Genomic DNA, 19760 nt, shown 5'->3' on the forward strand with positions numbered 1-19760 from the left:
AACCTAAAAACACGTAAGTTTAACATCGAAATAGCCTTGGGTACGGTCTACAAATAATTTACTGTTAACCTAAAAACACGCAAGTTTAGTTAGTTTAACATCGAAGTAGCCTTTGGTACGGTCTACAGATAATTCACTGTTAACCTGTTAATGCGTTAACAGCGGTATTCTGCCTAAGAAATGTCTTTTTTGCTTGTTTATTGATAACTCTGTGGACGTATTTGTGGGAATTTCGCGTTGGAAAAGTCATTTGTTAATAGAGGAATGTTTTCGATAATTATTTTAGCAACCGTTTAGTTAAGAAAATTAAGACTTATATACATTCCAAATTACAATATTGCGATGTTCAAGTTTATTCAACTCGCAATAGAAACAGCCTCTCAAGCAGAATTGTTTGTTGTTTGATTACTACTGGGAGAAATATCTATAATGTCTGGTTTGGCAAAAGGAATCGTAGTGCAGATAAAAGTGTGATTAAGTGGACTTTATGATTCGGTTCATCCTGGTTCTTCTGAAAATGTACAGAAAAAATAAGGAGTGAACTTTGTTTGTTGTTAAGCGAAACTACAAAATGGACTGTCTGTAACACTATGGGTATAAACTACCGATTTTTAGCGTTATAAACCCTCAGATTTACCACTAAGCCGCTGAAGAGACAGTAGCTGAATTATATTGTCCAACTCCTCTTGAGCACTTCGTAAAAATGAAACTTTTTTAGGTCGTCTTTGGAAGTGGAAAACGCAAACTTGGGATACTATTACTGTTCCGTTCATTTGATTTAGGAAATAACTTGCGAAGTTAAGATTGAATGATGAAAAAATATGATTTTATTTAATTACTTGTTTTCAAATTGCACTTACAAACTATGATGCTCTCCTATTTGTCGTTTAGATCATTACACTGCAGGATCTCATTCAACCATAAATTACAGAAAACCAAGAAAAATTACTAGAAGACATCTAAATTGTAGTTGTTTAAATCATGGGTGTTTTTCTGCTAATTCGTGTTTTTTCACAATCATGTGGAGACGTTTGTGAAGTACAATGGAAAATTAAGGCACGTAATACGATTGTTAAAATAAATGTTCATGCATGACGTCACATCCTTATTTGTTCTACTCTTCTTCTCACCTGTATAACCTTTGACATCTTTACCGTATTTCTAATTCTGGTATGATTTTATACTTTCTGTTATGGAAATAATTATAAGAGTAAATGTGACCATCAGAATGGTAAAAATTACTTATTGATTTACTCTTGAATTTTTATGCCACAAAAAGTCTAGGATCGATTCTCAAAGCAGTTACTGGGAAGACAGCCTATTATGAAATTTCACGCTTAAGCGAAACAAGTAAATAAAACAAGCATTTTATTTCCTTAGACAGTACAACGCATGGAAATATATGCCGAAATGTGACATAAGCTCAATAAGAAGAATTACAAAAACATAATTAGAATAATATGTGTTTAGATGAAATTCAAAATAAAATAATGAAAAATCTTAATGAAACTTGACTTAAAACTGGTTTAAAATAAAATTACAACAACCCACGTGTGGTAAACAAATTTACACAAAGACAACTCAGAGAGCTACATTCCGAACAAAATTTATTTATTTGAAGTAGCTAAACTGACCAAATAAGCAACACAACATCTCATTGTTTAGCCAATGACAATAAAATTTCCTGGAATTAATCTACCTTTCCACCCCTTGTGACAGATGTAAAGGTAGCTTCTCAGCAAGATGATGCTGGCTACTAAAATACAGGGTGGTCAAAAATTATATTTCAATATTTAAAACTTAATAATTATCTAACTAAGGAAATACAACCATACAGCTTTAAATAATATCTTGTAGCCAAACTCGTAAATTTTTTATTGACATGTTAGTAGTCTTCTACGTGTGCACCAGTAGTGGCTCTTAGCACGTCTAATAAATATTCGATTTCTATCCACGTTCGCTGCAATATGCCCACAGTTACAGTGACGTTTGCTGTAGGTGTGCGATACACGATATCCTTAACATGCCTCCATACTTTAATTAAGCTGCACCACAGTCATTGACTTGCTCTCTGAGAGCCAAACGACGCAATGAGCCTTTTCTTGCATGATTGTCATTTTACGGGGAAACACTACTCACTGGAGTGAAAAAACAAAAACATGACAATAAGAAAGTGTTTGAGTTGAGATATGCAATATGTAGAAAATTACATAGTTCTATTTCCTTAGCTATTTAATTATTCAATTTTAAAATGGGAATGATAATTTTGGACCACCCTTTATATGTGTTCCAAGTGACAGGTAAGACAACATGAATTGGCACATGTTACAGAGGCAAAGTTTAGATTCATATTCTCAAAGGAATGTTTAGTTCTGATCTGAACTAGTAAAAGTGAAAAACCTGTTTCTAAATGAAACATGTTTATAGAGGGTGTAAAAAAAGACACCCTATCGTGGATATTTTCAATCGTCCAATCTCAGTTTAATATTATAATTGTTCTTTTAATTGAGGTTAACGTGCACCCTACTTTAAACAAATTGTTGTATATTAAAAAACGTACAAATTATCCACTTCGTTTATTTATTTGTACAACTGTACAGATCATTGTCTTCGGATGATACTTCATATTGATATAATACATACAAAACCCTCTAGGGAACTAAATGTCTAGTTAACTGGTGTATTTTGACTAATAAAAAGTTATATTTAAAGGAATGTAAATGTTTGTTAGTCGATATCATTATCCTTGATTTTTTTCTTTGCTAAGATTTCAGACTTTATTTTGCTGATATATTGACATAATATTCCATTTTACAAATTGGCTGGGCAAAAATTCATACTCGGAAGTGCCATATTTTATGTACTAAACAATTTAGGTAATTAACAAGCAATGGAAGAGCTAAAAGAATAAGTTTTAAAACAACCCTGTGCTGGACATATGTGTTTTTTATTTAATTTTTTGAACAAGTGTGATTACGTTGTCTGTAACGCATTTTATCTACGTTTTTATTAAAACTTAATTCAACTTTAAATCAAAACTCAATTATAACATCACGTAATTATCTGTATCTCAGTATCAGTTCTTCTAAGTACACAAAGGTGAAAAACAGAAAAAAAAAGCCACTAAAAGTCATAAAATTACTTTAGGTAATGTACATACCTACACCACTAAAAGTTATAGTATTACTGTATGTGATGTATATACCTACAACACTAATAAAATATAGTATTACTGTATGTAATGTATATACCTACAACACTAGAAACTATAGTATTACTGTATGTAATGTATATACTTACAACACTAAAAGCTATAGTATTACTGTATGTAATGTATATATACTTTCAAGATTCTATTGATACTTCGACTCGTTTAGAATCATTCAATACGAAAGAGTGACTGGAATTGCTTATACGTGCACAGTTGTTCTCCTATATAGTAACGTAAGCTCCTCATTCATAGAGATAGCTGAACTGATTTGTGTGAAACCGTCATTTTTCAGACCATAAAATGTCCGTTTGTAATATGGAATAGGTCACATTCTGCCATTACATACATATTGTACACTCTCCACATTTGAAAACAAAACTTTATAAAACACAAATTTAACTGTAGATTAATTTGGGTCGTGAAACTGATTATTTAGAAACTATCTCTAGTTTTGGTTTTATGAAATACATTGCGCTGACTGCAACTAATATTTTGGACGCGGTATTGGGCTACCTGATTTGAGTACAAGTTCCTGTCATATTCTCTTTCACAAAAAGTTTGACAGCCTAAATGAATAGACATTCTAAACCCTTAAATTCTTTCCTTGCCAATTCATCCAAAAACCTGTCAATATCGTTTCCTTGTCTGTTGAATGACGAAATCTTGCAGGATAAATAATGAAAAGTGACGCTTGGCTGAATGGCTGACAGCTTGAAGTTCTTAAATGGAAAATGCTGCCTCAGAAGTTTTCTAAAGAATAATACTCGGAAACCACAGTTTTATTGCTTACAAAAGTCAGTTTCACACACTGTGGTTAAACAACAAAATTAAGACGAGAAAAACAAGAAAGGAAGTTTCTTAAGTTTTAAGCTTCACATCTGTTTTATCGTACAGTTAAAAAATGAACACTTACATGATAGCTAATGTTTTTATAGATATATTAATATTTGTTCTAACACCACTTCTTTCTTTCTCCTGCAAATAAGGAGATTTAAAATTGATAAATAAGATATTTTTACACTCTTTGTATTATTAAATTTGTCGTAAGTTTTATGAAAGAGAAAGTGGTGTTTGACCTTTTAAGTAATTAAATTTTTCTAATGTATTAAAACAACTGTTAAGATTAGATTGTGTGATACAGCATTACAACAGAACTAGTCTGTTTTAAAAATAAAATAAACGGGTTGAAATAACATACGAATTGAATATCGAAAAAAAAATTCAATTTTAACAACATTATAGCCAAATAAACTGATTTGAGAGCAAAGCAAGCAGACGTATTGACAGCAAACAACAATAAAATTCCTGAGTTGTCCTTGAGAGAAATATATTTGGTAAATGATTTTGTTTGGTTGAGTAGCACTGAACAAGAAAATTGAAACAAATATTCTGAAATAACTATAGATAATATTTCTGTCTTATATTCATTGCATGGGCAGATTCCTGTTGATCAATAACTCAATCAGATTTTGATCCACGATTCACATTTAGTGAGTAAGCTTTCAACTTCTCTCTTGGAGTCATTTTATGAGACTGATATGTAATATGAATAAAGTACAAAACTTGTATATACATACAACTTGTTTACAAAATAATAATAATACACTTGTAATTACAATAACATTAAGATATACAGCATTGTACACAATTGCAACAGCAAAGAAACATTTAAAAATACTGTAACGTGTCACTAAATGTAATTACACAATAATTTAAAATTCCAAAACAGTTAAAACAGGTTGACGTAGAAAAAGGATATTAAATGTAGACAATAATTGGTATGAATATACGTGAATCTATTGAAATAATTAAATGTAAAAAAAGTAAATTTAAATTATTGAATAAGAATGATGGACCTGATGGTAATGTTGTCAGTAGATGGCGTGAAATTCTTTAATATATAAATTGGTGATTTGATAATTGTATAAATAAGTGTTATTTTTTTGCAAAACATTACACTCCTGAGGATGACGTAAGATATATGTCGAAACATATAGAGTGTATGAGATTGTTTTCCAGTCACATCGGGTTTGTTTTACCACTTTTTAACTTGTACAGTAAGTTATTATTTTAGTAATTTGGAAACTGGGAACAATCTCATTTTTATTGAATTGTGTATAAAATAATCGTTGTTTTTTTAAGTGTTTTTAATTTGTAATATTTGGTGATTTGTTTGATTCTGGTAAATTTGTTTATAGGGTATGATTTGTTCAATTATAATTTTACAATATATTTTTGTTACGCTGTTTATTTTTGAACATGAGGTGTAACTGACTGACTTTAGTTTGTTCTACGGTGGGCCAGTTCTAGGATTATGGACTTAGAATGCTAAAACCCAGGATTCGACTTCCGCAGTAGGCAAATAGCCCATAGGATAGTTTTTTGATAAAAACAAAGAAATGAAACAAAATAGATACTTTATTTTCTTGAAAGTTTCAAGATATGGAATAGAGTTATTGTATTGGTGAAATGGTTTGTTGTTGTTGTTCTATTACAAAGCTACACAATGGGCTCTCTATGCTCTGTTCACATCGACCCTAGGATTTGTGATGTTTTAAGTCTACCAACTTACTACTGACCCACAGGGTGACATTATTAACGAAAAAAGACTGATACAAAATTATATGTTTATACATTTGTGAACCCTAACATTCAAGCACTGTAATTTCAGAATCACTCTGTCGATACAAATTAATATCAATGCACACTCACTAACTAAGAGTCCATTATCAATATATATATTTTATAGTATTCATTATGGAGGAGGAAGCTCGTATAGCACCAGTGATAAATTTTTAATTCATATACAGTTGTGGTTTTCTATTCACTTTAGTTTGTCAATATTCATTTAACAGTTTTAATCTATGAATTTAGAGTTCTTCTCCATCTGGTTGGACATGAATAAATTCTGTGAAGCAATTATATTTTCGTCTCTTTACAGTAAGAAAATAACATAATTTTAAGATACCTATGTTTATTCCACATTTATCATATTTTTATGCCTGATTTTCTATTTGATATGATATTAATTAAGGTGATGTTAAGTTACATAATTTTATTACCATATTCCATAATTACACAATTATTACATAAAACAAATTTTAGATACAAGTTTTAGCTAGCAAAAAAGTTTAGAAATTACATGCGTTTTGTATAATAGGTTTTATAATGAACCATATAAACCATTTTTGTTTTAATAGGCTGATTTATTGAAATACATTTTCATGACAGAGTATAAGTAAGGAAAATGAATTATCTTTGCATTCTTCTTTTGTTATTTATTTCTTTTAGAGCATATTGACTTGAACTTTGAGGGAAATTCACTTCATGAAAATACTAAAGTAGATATCAGTATACCTATTACACACAGTCAGTTTTGTTACTTTTATATATACTCTGTTTGAATGGGCCTAACATTTCCTATAGGCGATGCAAATAATCTTTAATTTTGTTTTCTTGTTTTGCGACACAGTCAAACAAAAATTAGATAGTCATTGATCAGAAATATATTAAACCATGCGTATGTAAAACATTGCTTACATTTTACCAATATAATTATTTTCGCCCTTCAGTGGTTCAACGTTAAGCTTTAGAGCTTATAAACTAAGATTCGAAGTTCTATCCCTATGATTGGCACTGCTAAGATAGCACATTATGCAGCACCGTTGTTATTTGATCTATAATGAACACTATTGTGCACTCAATCATCGGTGAAAGCTACAATAAAGTTAAAAATCACCCTAGAAATATATTGGTGCAAGTAATAGACCTGATTCAAAATCAGTTCTGTCTCTTCAAAATATTTAATACAAATAAACATAAAAAATCATCAATGTTAAACGAATGCTTAACACATTTCTACAATATATTTATTATAAGGCGATATTTAAATGCAACTCAACTTCTCAATAATAAACTTGACAATCATTAGCTTAGAAAAAAAGGTAAAACAAGGCATTGTCATATACATGATCGAAAAATACGAATAAAGTCTGATATAATAATAATAATATATTTTATATAAGTATTTTCAGCTGGTGAACTCCATAATTATGAAAGATGTGAAATAGTTTTTAAATGTGCATGATCACATTAAGGTCTGTCTGTATCAAGCCTTTTGGTTTTTATTAATATCAGGTATCCTGGATTCGAAGAAAAGATTTTCATATTCTGACGGTAGGGACCGACACTTACATCAGTGACTATCGTTTTCAAACCGTCCGAATAAGCCATGATAACGACTGGGTTTTGCAGATGAGGTTCGCACAGTTAAAAGATGGAGGTATCTACGAATGCCAAGTGAGCACCGACCCGAAAATTAGCTTTTTTGTAAACCTGACAGTCCTAGGTAACTGTATATAAATATTCATGTCTATTTGTTGATTAAATGTCTAGAGTTGTTTTAGTCTTTGATATTCATAATTATAAAAAGAACTTTTCTTGAGAGTATCTTTTCTTTGGCATTGAAGTTTTAAAATTTTAGTAGTTATATTGAATCCAATATCCTCAAATTGCTTTAAAAACACATGCATGTTTCTGATATTCGGGCTGCTCAGAGAGCTAGTGTGAAAGGTTTAATGTTGCTAATGAGAAGAAGTAGGCGATCGTTTTACATGCGAAATGTTGAACTATTCTAGATGAGCTATTTTAAATCATTGATAGTTTCATTAAAGAAAAAGAAGTTGGCATCAGAAAAGAAACCCAATAACCCTAGTGTTTGTGCAAATACCACCTCCATAGATAGTTTCATTAAAGAAAGAGAAGTTGGCATCAGAAAAGAAACCCAATAACCCTAGTGTGTGTGCAAATACCACCTCCATAGATAGTTCCATTAAAGAAAGAGAAGTTGGCATCAGAAAAGAAACCCAATAACCCTAGTGTGTGTGCAAATACCACCTCCATAGATAGTTCCATTAAAGAAAGAGAAGTTGGCATCAGAAAAGAAACCCAATAACCCTAGTGTTGGTGCAAATACCACCTCCATAGATAGTTCCATTATAGAAAGAGAAGTTGGCATCAGAAAATAAACCCAATAACCCTAGTGTATGTGCAAATACCACCTCCATAGATAGTTCCATTAAAGAAAGAGAAGTTGGCATCAGAAAAGAAACCCAATAACCCTAGTGTTTGTGCAAATGCCACCTCCATAGATAGTTCCATTAAAGAAAGAGAAGTTGGTATCAGAAAAGAAACCTAATAACCCTAGTGTTTGTGCAAATACCACCTCCATAGATAGTTCTATTAAAGATAGAGAAGTTGGCATCAGTTGATTTCTGGAAGTGGATTTTCCTTCATGAGAGAAATGATCACCAGATTAGGATTATTTATATTTGCAAACTTTTTGAACGAGAAAAATAAAAAAGTTAATTTGTTAAGGTAATACAAACAGAAAACTGTAATGTTATTTGGAGAATTAATTAAAAGGCTAAATATGTAAGATATTTCCTAAATCAAACAATTTCGGGTGGTAAATTCCAAAGCTCTGAGAATGAATTCGGACCTAGTCTATTAACCCAAAATGAACACATATTTTCATGATCTTCATGTTTTTGGAAATAGAAGCATGAATAATGACATTAGGAAGTATTTCATAGACGTTGTTTTGGAATGATGCCCTCTATTGTAACATATATTTTTTTTAGGAATATTTTTTATTCGAGTAAGAGAAGGTATCCTTCAAAAAAAAAATTAACTTAAAGATATAAAGAAACTCTACTGCTTCTGCTGTGCCAGGATCAGTTTTAAGGTATTGGTCAATACCTAACTGTTATGGATACAAGAATACTCTCCAAATTGAAACCCTCAAAGCTGTAGCGCAACAGCTTAGCGGTAAGTTTACGTACTTACAGCGCTAGAATCCAGGGTTCGATTGCACGCATTGAACGAAGCACGGATATCCCATTATAGAGTTTTGTTCTAAAAAACAAGAAATACTTCAAACCTATATATCTACCAAACGTATTTATTAAAGAAATAGAATATTAACAGAACAATGTTTTTGGAGATAAAGTATTTAAAAAAAATCATTGTACATTATTATCAGATCTGTTGGTCTATTTGTCTCAAAAATTGTTACAGCTCCAGAAATTTAAATTGTAACAAAGAAGGAGACATGGAACAATAATGTTAGTAATAAAAAGCTTGATTATATTTTTTAGAAGAAGTAGGAACTGAAATGTCAAAGAAATCTATGAAGGTAATTTTATGGAGAAGCAAATTATACCACAATCAGAACATTACTGCAACCTGAATATATGTATGGAAACTTGTTTATTACTGTGGATCAATAGCAACTATATGATTATATATATTGGGATATTCAAGTCTTACTAAGATAAACCATATTTTTAAAATTTTTGAAACTTCGATGTACATTTATATCAAATTTCATAATTTTGCTGGCGAGTATATTATGATAAAATTTGGTTTGGGCCTGTTAATTCTTCTCATGTGAACAAAGGTTCCTCCAGGTTTTAGACAAGTTATCAGTTGTATCATTTGGTCGACGTTCTTTATTCATCTTTCTAGCTATTCTATACGTAATTCCATTTGTCATACGACATATGATATTTAGCGTAACAATTATGCATTTTCTTCTGATTTTTTTTCGCACTTTACTGACGAGGTACCATTTCCATCCGTTTTTCACAACTCCAATTATTTACCGACATTATCCGTGTCTTATCTATATATAATTAAAAGGTAATATTGACTGAGGCAGATAAATAATTTGTACAGTACTCTTTAATTCAACAAAAGAAATAAAGAAAATGTTTGATTCAGTAAAAGGAACCCGCGCTTTCGCAGCCTAACAGTTGCTCCACAGATTTCACATGGATGTTTGAAATTCTATTTGTTTCTCATCTGTAAAGTTTGAACTAAGTTATTAATACAATTACACATCAATTATACAAGGTCTGTAGCTTCCTATATCAATCTAATGTTCCATATGTATTAGTAAGTATCTGTTGATCTCTTTATTTCTTCAACTATCCATGTGTGTATATATATATATGATTCCATTGAGTCCTGTGTATAATATACTTTCAACTGTACTACATGTAATTGATCGCTTCTTCCCTGTGAAAATAATGTCAGTTTGCTAGTCGTTAAAGCATGTAAAAATGTTAATCAATATTGTTGATCGAATAATTGCAGTTTCTTAAGAAACTATGATCTAAGCATCTCACACAAACTTGATGTCAGCTTTCATACTTAAAACACAAAGATAAAACTGAAACTTGCGAAACGATGATCAATTATGAAATATATAAACAGAAACACTTCACTTTTTATTTTGACGAAAATGATGTTCAGAAGTTTCTTATGTTGTTACTTATTTTGTTTTATATTAAAGACTGAAGTAAAAAATATTTTTCAAATCACAAATAATGAAACAAAACTATCTTGATGCTTTCGTTAAATGAATATTTAAAAATACAATGGAGTAGATGAGTGAATATTTAAGCTGTAAGAAAATGAACATTAATCGTGATTTCAATATACTTTTATTAATATATAGATTTTTCTCGTTTTGACAGAACATAAAAATTAACTACATATAACAAACATGATTTATTTACTTCATGTGGAAACATAAATAAAGATTATGTATAATAAAGCATGATTTATTTACTTCATGTGGAAACATAAATAAGTACTATGTATAATAAAACATGATTTATTTATTCTATGTGGAAACAGAAATAAACACTATGTATAATAAAACATGATTTATTTATTCTATATAGAAACATAAATAAGGACTATGTATAATAAAACATGATTTATTTACTTCAGGTGGAAACATAAATAAAGATTATGTATAATAAAACATGATTTATTTACTTCATGTGGAAACAGAAATAAACACCATGTATAATAAAACATGATTTATTTACTTCATGTGGAAACAGAAATAAACACTATGTATAATAAAGCATGATTTATTTACTTCATGTGGAAACAGAAATAAAGATTATGTATAATAAAACATGATTTATTTACTTCATGTGGAAACAGAAATAAACACTATGTATAATAAAACATGATTTATTTACTTCAGGTGGAAACATAAATAAGGACTATGTATAATAAAACATGATTTACTTCATGACAATACTGAAAAACTCTTATATTTGTATTATATTGAACCCATTAAAGAAATGTTTAACAACTTCGAAAACACCGTCTGGATTACATATAACCTATAACCAAGCTTTTATACGTACAATATGTTTTATTTATGTATCTAAAACTTACTTCATCCTACCATAGCCATAATATAAAACAATGTAGTTACATTGAATAAGGCATAATTCTCTTTCTTGTAATAAAATATTTCAGTACATCTGAAAACGAAAGAGGGAAGACTTTCGAAACGTCGTCATTTACATTCTGTGTTTTTTTTACAACAGGCAGTTACCGTCCGCTCCAGTTTACACATCATTAATATTCTATCTAAACAGTCTATCAAAGCATTTATAAAATAGTTAAATGAATAGTTTACTAAACAAACACACACACAGATATATATGAATAAATACTAAGTTGAAAATGTTTCGAACATGTAAAAGGTGGGATTCCATTACAAATTGTCCCCTGGTGGGACAGCGGTAAGTTTACGGACTTAAAGTGTTAAAATCCTGGGTTCGATTCCCTGCAGTAGACGCAGCTTTGCTTTTCCACGAAACAAACACAAATAACAATTCAGGTTTAAAATATTTTAATCATTTATAATTTCGTTAATATCAATTTAGCAAAAAGAAAGTTAAATTAAACAACTGAATATTTCCTATGAAGTAACGTCTGTCTAAAGTAAAGTCTTGTATTTTCTACACATTGGTCCACAATACCGGAAGTTAGTGTTTTGTATACTTTTTGTGCGTCCAATAATACTAGTTTTTTTTACATTTTTAAGCTTCATTAGTTTTTTTATTATTTAACAAAAAAGTAGTCATCGTGAAGTCGAATATTTATTCCGTGAACTATTCATCTATCTGGGACCAGCTCGTCACATTATTAGTTTGTTCTTCTTTATATTGATTAGAAGTAAACGCATACAGACGTGATGTGTATGAATATCTAAACAAAGCGAAGGAACTCCACGCTACATTCTACTGCATAACGATTTGTGAAGGTCGGTAATACGAGGAACTCCAGTAACAGATAATGGCTCATAACGAATGTGATCATATAAGCATGAAGAACGAGCTTTGCTTAGATGAGTTTGATTCGAAAGTCGATATTCATTTTAAGTTCCGAATGCAAGGGTGACGAATAAGCCATATTCTGTGACTGCATTATAAAGAGTGGAAATGGCGAATCGTTCATTTGCGAAGTAATCAAAGAAACTTTTATTGATTAACGACCTTTGAGTAGCAATATATTTTTTTTTCAAAACGCATTGCCTTAAGTACGATATATTTCATCATGCAATTTCAAACAACGATCGTTAGCATGTATAGATATAATAATACTTTTGAAACACCAAAAATTCCTTTTTATTTTCATAGTTTTCCCTAAATAATAACTATGCTTTTTCGCATTTTTAGTGTCCCCGGTGGGTCAGCAGAATAAAACACCAACCAACAATCATATTTTAATGTCCCCCGGTGGGTCAGCAGAATAAAACACCAACCAACAATCGTATTTTAGTTAGTGTTCTCAACCCCCCCCCCCAGTGACATTGCAGTATGTCTGCGGACTTACAACGCTAAACACCAAGTTTCGATACCCGTGGTAGGCAGAGCACAGATAGCCCATTGTGTAGATTTGTGCTTAACTTCAAAACAAACAAAGAACTGACCACAATACTGGTAATTACAGAAGTGTTATATTAGATCCTTACATTTATAACTGTTCATGATCAATGACTATTATATGTATATATATATATAAGATAAATTTGGTACTTTAATATTTAAAGTCATTTTATTATTCTGTGTGGTACGTAACGCGTATATTTCGATGTAACTGTAAATATATTTTACATTGTCTTAAGCTTTATTTTTTATCATGTACAGAATTTTATCTGTCGGTAGCTTAGTGTTAAGCTTGTGAGCTTACAACGCTAATAATCAGGGCTTGAATTCCACGACAGCCCACTGTGTAGTTTTGCGGTCAAACACAAACAAAGTAGAATGGGTTTAATCGGCTCATTAACCAACAGGACATCGAAACGGAGATTTATGGCAGTTTTGTACGTTTTATTCGCGCATGTTTAAGTTCGTAAAGTATTAAGTCTTGGAAAATTTCTGAAGAAATTTACTATAGTATTGCAGTGTAATGATTTGTACGAACAAAATCGGTGTGTGGTAATTTTCAAAGGATATTAAACTTCGAATAAATGGAGAATAGTCGTAAGTCGTGAATGTGTCCGCATAGCAAACACATTTTTAACGTTAGTGCTCGTGATGTTGAACGCCACTTCAAACCAGTGGATGATTATAAGGAGTCAGTCCGCATAGCAAACACATTTTTAACGTTAGTGCTCGTGATGTTGAACGCCACTTCAAACCAGTGGCTGATTATAAGGAGTCAGTCCGCATAGCAAACACATTTTTAACGTTAGTGCTCGTGATGTTGAACGCCACTTCAAATCAGTGGATGATTATAAGGAGTCAGTCCGCATAGCAAACACATTTTTAACGTTAGTGCTCGTGATGTTGAACGCCACTTCAAACCAGTGGATGATTATAAGGAGTCATTCTTAGTACAATAGTCTCATATTTCTCCTATAATAACATTTGTGGGAGGCCTCGTGGAGTCACTCTTAGATAATGTTATATTTCCCCTATAGTAGTATTTGTGGGAGGCCTCGTGGAGATACTCTTAGTACAATAGTCTCATATTTCTCCTATAATAACATTTGTAGGAGGCCTCGTGGAGTCACTCTTAGATAATGTTATATTTCCCCTATAACAGATAACATGTATTTCCACATTCTATGTTTGAATTGTTTTCGTGTAGCCACAAACTTCGACAACAAATTGTTCATAAGTAGATTGAGCGTCATGTATTTAAAGATCTCAGATGGGAAATAAAAAAGCCCCTGTAACAGGGCACATTTCTATTCTTTTGTAGATTTTGGCTTCAATTCCATACTGTTGCCTGGCTTAGTTACCATGGTATTTTGTATGGTAACTGGAAATAGTAGTCACCTACAGTTGGCTGGCTCAGTTACCGTGATATTTTGTATGGTAACTGGAAATGGTAGTCACCTACAGTTGGCTGGCTCAGTTACCGTGATATTTTGTATGGTAACTGGAAATGGTAGTCACCTACAGTTGGCTGGCTCGGTTTCCATGATATTTTGTATGGTAACTGGAAATGATATCCCTACAGTTGGCTGGCTTAGTTACCGTGATATTTTGTATGGTAACTGGGAATGATAATCATCTACAGTTGGCTGGATCGGTTACCATGATATTTTTTATGGTAACTGAAAATGGCTAGACAGTGTGTGAGTTACTTTGTTTAGTACTTTTGTCCGAGAGGGAGGATTAAAAAAAATACCCTGAAATAAGACACATTTTCACTTTTTTACAGACCTTTACCGTTTAATTTAAAGACACAAATACAAAATTAGTTGAATTTGTCAATTTCAACCTTCCACAAAGCAGGGTATATAATTAGTACCTAATGAGGTCATTAGAGAGATAATAACAATAGAATAAGGAAAGGGGAACATTATCAAGCATTGTCCTATATATAATTTTTCATTCTTAAGGAGTACCTTAAGCTATTTTCACTAAATAAAAGTCTGTAAGTGAATAATAAAAATATATAGATACATTTTCAGACATTGTAACAGATATCCAGTGCATAACCTCAAAGTTATGCTTCGTGAGTGCCCATAAAGCCATTTGTTAACGTTTGAATGTTAAGTTAGGAGAAAGAAAACTGAGTTGCATATGTGATTAAATTATAATTAGGTTCTAAAATGAAGTTTATGTAATTAAACACAGCTTACATCGTTATCCAAGAAACAGTGAAAAGACATGAAGCGTATTTGTATTTTTTTATTTCTAGAAACATTAAAGAAAAAACTAAGAGTTCTTAATCTATCAGAAATCTCTTCCAAGTAAACTAGATCCTTTGTTGCCTATATTTGTTTAAAAGGTGAGAAACATGTACGTAACATCTTAAAGTGCATACCTTTGTTGCCTATATTAGTTTAATAGGTGAGAAACATGTACGTAACATCTTAAAGTGCATACCTTTGTTGCCTATATTAGTTTAATAGGTGAGAAACATGTACGTAACATCTTAAAGTGCATACCTTTGTTGCCTATATTAGTTTAATAGGTGAGAAACATCTACGTAACATCTTAAAGTGCATACCTTTGTTGCCTATATTAGTTTAATAGGTGAGAAACATGTACGTAACATCTTAAAGTGCATACCTTTGTTGCCTATATTAGTTTAATAGGTGAGAAACATCTACGTAACATCTTAAAATGCATACTTGAAAGCATTGAAAGTATGACTATAATGAAAAAATTATTCATTCTAAATTAATTTTCATCAAAAGAAAAGAGGCGTCTTCTAATCATGGTTTAAATATCATGCGATATAAAATAACAACGTATCGTTTACACTTTAAACTCTACTATATCATATTGTAATTTTTTTAAAACAAGAGTTCAAATAGACTACCTGATAGTTTATTTGGTAGTGTGTGGATCAGTAAAGCGATTCATCTAGTATTAGAAAACATAAAAGAACAAAGGGAGCTGAAGAGGAGTTGTACAATCTTATATGCCTTTCTTCAGGAAATTATTTTATTATTATAGTTCTTATTTTGATAATTTATCATCTGTAAATTTGTAGCACACTCGAATATGTTATGTGTGATAATGCATTCATAATATTAATTGTTCCATACAAGAAAAAAAAGTTATATGGAAAATATTTTTCAAATTTAATAGTGAAAGAGTTTTAAAACTAAAATTGTTTTTGTTTGATAAATGATAAAAAAAACAACTGGATAAAATCTTAATTCTTTAACCTTATGATATTAATTTGAGCTAAATTAAGTAAGAGTAAGATACTTAACTGATTTATTTTAGTTTGTGAATTTTTAAAACAGACACTAAAGGACCTACAGAGTTTCTTCAAGGCAATGGTTATGATCAAACGAGTCCTCTTTCAGTATTTTTTTAATATTTTTTTAACGAGAGTCATTTAATTTCGATAGCGTATTAATTAGCTATTATTACCTTAGCATTTTTTTTTTTCAAAACTTAGTACGATTGGAATTGAGACGATTAATAGAAAGATTATTTTAACCACAACTTTAACTTACTGGTACTGTTTCATTTAACAGCCGTTCAATGTAAAAATTTTACAGCTTTATTTGTAGTTTTTCACTCATTAATTATTAGCTGATTTACAGTTGCAGAAGCTTACATACAAGGTGGTCCGAAAATCATTGTGGAGAAAGATAGTTCAATCGAACTCACCTGCGTTATTAGAAACAGTCCCGATCCTCCTACTTTCGTCTTCTGGTATCACAATAATCGAATGATAAACTATGACTCGGCTCGTGGGCACATTTCCGTTAAAAAGGCGGAAGGTAACACAGTGATAAGTAAACTCCATATCAAAGATATTGGAAAATCAGAAAGCGGTAATTATACCTGTGGACCATCGAATGCTAATCCTGCAAGCGTCTCTCTTGTTATATCAAATGGTAAGTGAACAGTCTATTAACTTTTCAAAATAATTATTAATGAAAAATTGTTGAACATGATCACAGTAATCCTTCTCTTTCATGTACTAATCCAAATCATATAGAAGACACAGTGTAAAACGATAAATGTTTTAGATAGTAAATGTGTTTATAATAATGTCTTTTTGTTTGTTTTTAAGCCAATCCTTTTTTATCTAAGTGATGAAACTATCCTGAATATTCAAAGCGGTTCCACTAGACATTTAAAATTACAGTTTATTAATATATAATGATTGAAAATATGTACAGGAGATTCTAAATAGGAAGAATAAAAAAATAGAGTCAAAGCGATTATTGATATGTCTAAACACTTTATATGTATCGCAGATAGTAAATACTTTTATCAGTTTTTTTTTTTACGTGAAGTGATTTTAAGGCTTGAAAAAAAATATCCACAATCAATGGGACATAGCGAGTTAGATATTAAAACAAATAGTTAAATACAAAATACACTTCTGACCCCAAGCTGCTTTTTTTTCTTAAAAGTTTTGCTAATTCAAGTTATATTATCGATGCATCGTTAAAACACTATCTTTCTACATCTAATAGTGCATTTCTTGGTGGATATAGTTGTAATAATAACATGTCATTCGCATAATACACGACGTACAGAAACCACTGACGAGGACACAAACTGATTTTCATAACGTATCACAGAGTTTTTAACTTATGTTTTAACTATTTGTTTGTCTGGTGTATCAATAATTGTAATTTGAAGCTACGTTTCCCAGACTTTCATTATATCTATATATTGTAATTTAATACTATTATAAATTCAGTTGACGATAACAAGTCTTCAACCATTGTTAACATTCACATGAAGGACTTAAAACAATACAATCCATCATTTGTTCAGCATCAAGGGAGATTGTTAAATCTAATATTTGGATCAGGTCAAACTACTCGAATAATTAGAAACTTGAAATATAAGATCAATATTTAAGTCTGTAGAAAGGGATATATATATATATAGTAGCCAGGGAACAAACATTGTTATATATATATAGTAGCCAGGGAACAAACTTTGTTTTATATATATATAGTAATTATAAACAAATTACGATTTTACCTTGTATTTTAAAAATTATAGAATAATATTTAGCTAAACTGATTATGCTATTTTTAGAAATAAACGCAACACGATTTAAACATAAAAGAATATAATGTCTTTATCTGAATTATTCAAAAACATATATCTAGAAAAAAAAAATTACAGTGAATTTAGAAACACTGATTTCCAATTGTGTTCAGCAACGTTCAGTATTGAGAGTTATTGTTTGATTTCCATTGTGTTGAGCATCGTTCTGAATTGATAATTATTGTTTGATTTCCAATGTGTTCAAAAACGTTTTGAGAATTATTGTTTGATTTCCATTGTGTTGAGCAACGTTTTGAATCGAGAATTATTGTTTGATTTCCAATGTGTTCAGCAACGTTCAGTATTGAGAATTATTGTTTGATTTCCATTGTGTTGAGCAACGTTTTGAATTGAGAATTATTGTTTGATTTACAATTTGTTCAGCAACGTTCAGTATTAAGAATTATTGTTTGATTTCCAATGTGTTGAGCAACGTTCAGTATTGAGAATTATTGTTTGATTTCCATTGTGTTGAGCAACGTTCTGAATTGAAAATCATTGTTTGATTTCCAATGTGTTCAGCAACGTTCTGAATTGAAAATTATTGTTTGATTTCCATTGTTTTGAGCAACATTCTGAATTGAAAATTATTGTTTGATTTCCATTGTGTTCAGCAACGTTTTGAGAATTATTGTTTAATTTCCATTGTGTTCAGCAACGTTCTGTATTGAGAATTATTGTTCGTTTTTTTATATAAATGATTTAGTTGATTTAGGTTTAAAAAGCTCAGTTTATTTATTTGCAGATGATAGTGTTATTTCTAGTAATTACTAAGATAGTAAAAACAAGGAAGGTAGCTAATATGTATCTAAACAGCCAGAATTAATTTGACTGGATGTCCCAAATACATCAATGGCTGAAGAGTGGTAATTACAATAACACCCAACTACTAAATATTTTGCCATGAAAAGAGCATCCACTATAAAATATTTACAGGGTAGAAAAATTTTAGACGACGTTTACATAGAAAACTCATAGATAAGATATGTTTAACACATTCAAAATTCCTTCCATCAAGAATATGTAAATTACTTTGCTACACAACATAGGAGACAATAATTAGTTATGGATTATCTATTCACGGGAGAATCTATGATTGTTCCATCAAAATGCTTTTACTAATCATTAGGAAATTGTAAAATGATCTGTCATAGATTACATTAGAGGTAGTTTGATAAATCTGACTTCAACATTACAGTATTACTTGTTATGGACTTATATAAATATATTGTAATAATGCATAATTTGGATAGCGACCAATTTGAATAAAATATTGTTTATTCTACCTCAATTATAGTAAAACTAAAGGAAACATAGAGAACCTGTCATATTATAAGAAAACAGTTATGGTATCAAACATAAACAAGTTCCTTGTATAGAACCTGTCATATTATAAAAACAGTTATGGTAATAAATATATAAAACAAGTTACCTTGTATAGAACCTGTCATATTATAAGAAAACAGTTATGGTAATAAATATATAAAACAAGTTCCTTGTATAGAACCTGTCATATTATAAGAAAACAGTTATGGTAATAAATATATAAAACAAGTTCCTTGTATAGAACCTGTCATATTATAAAAAAACAGTTATGGTAATAAATATATAAAACAAGTTCCTTGTATAGAACCTGTCATATTATAAAAAAACAGTTATGGTATCAAATACAAACA

At 30.5% G+C, this 19760-nt stretch overlaps 1 protein-coding gene across 1 annotated transcript in view; it reads left to right on the forward strand.

The window, feature by feature from the left end:
* LOC106460907 (zwei Ig domain protein zig-8-like) overlaps positions 1-19760 on the forward strand; it is a 106520-nt gene that overhangs the window by 73955 nt on the left and 12805 nt on the right. Inside the window, exons 3-4 of the mRNA XM_022387713.1 lie at positions 7349-7559; positions 16611-16907. Coding sequence (XP_022243421.1) covers positions 7349-7559; positions 16611-16907 — 508 coding nt within the window. The remainder of the gene's footprint in view (positions 1-7348; positions 7560-16610; positions 16908-19760) is intronic.

The sequence above is a fragment of the Limulus polyphemus genome, unplaced genomic scaffold, assembly GCF_000517525.1.
Source record: "Limulus polyphemus unplaced genomic scaffold, Limulus_polyphemus-2.1.2 Scaffold859, whole genome shotgun sequence".
Taxonomy (NCBI): Eukaryota; Metazoa; Arthropoda; class Merostomata; order Xiphosura; family Limulidae; genus Limulus; species Limulus polyphemus.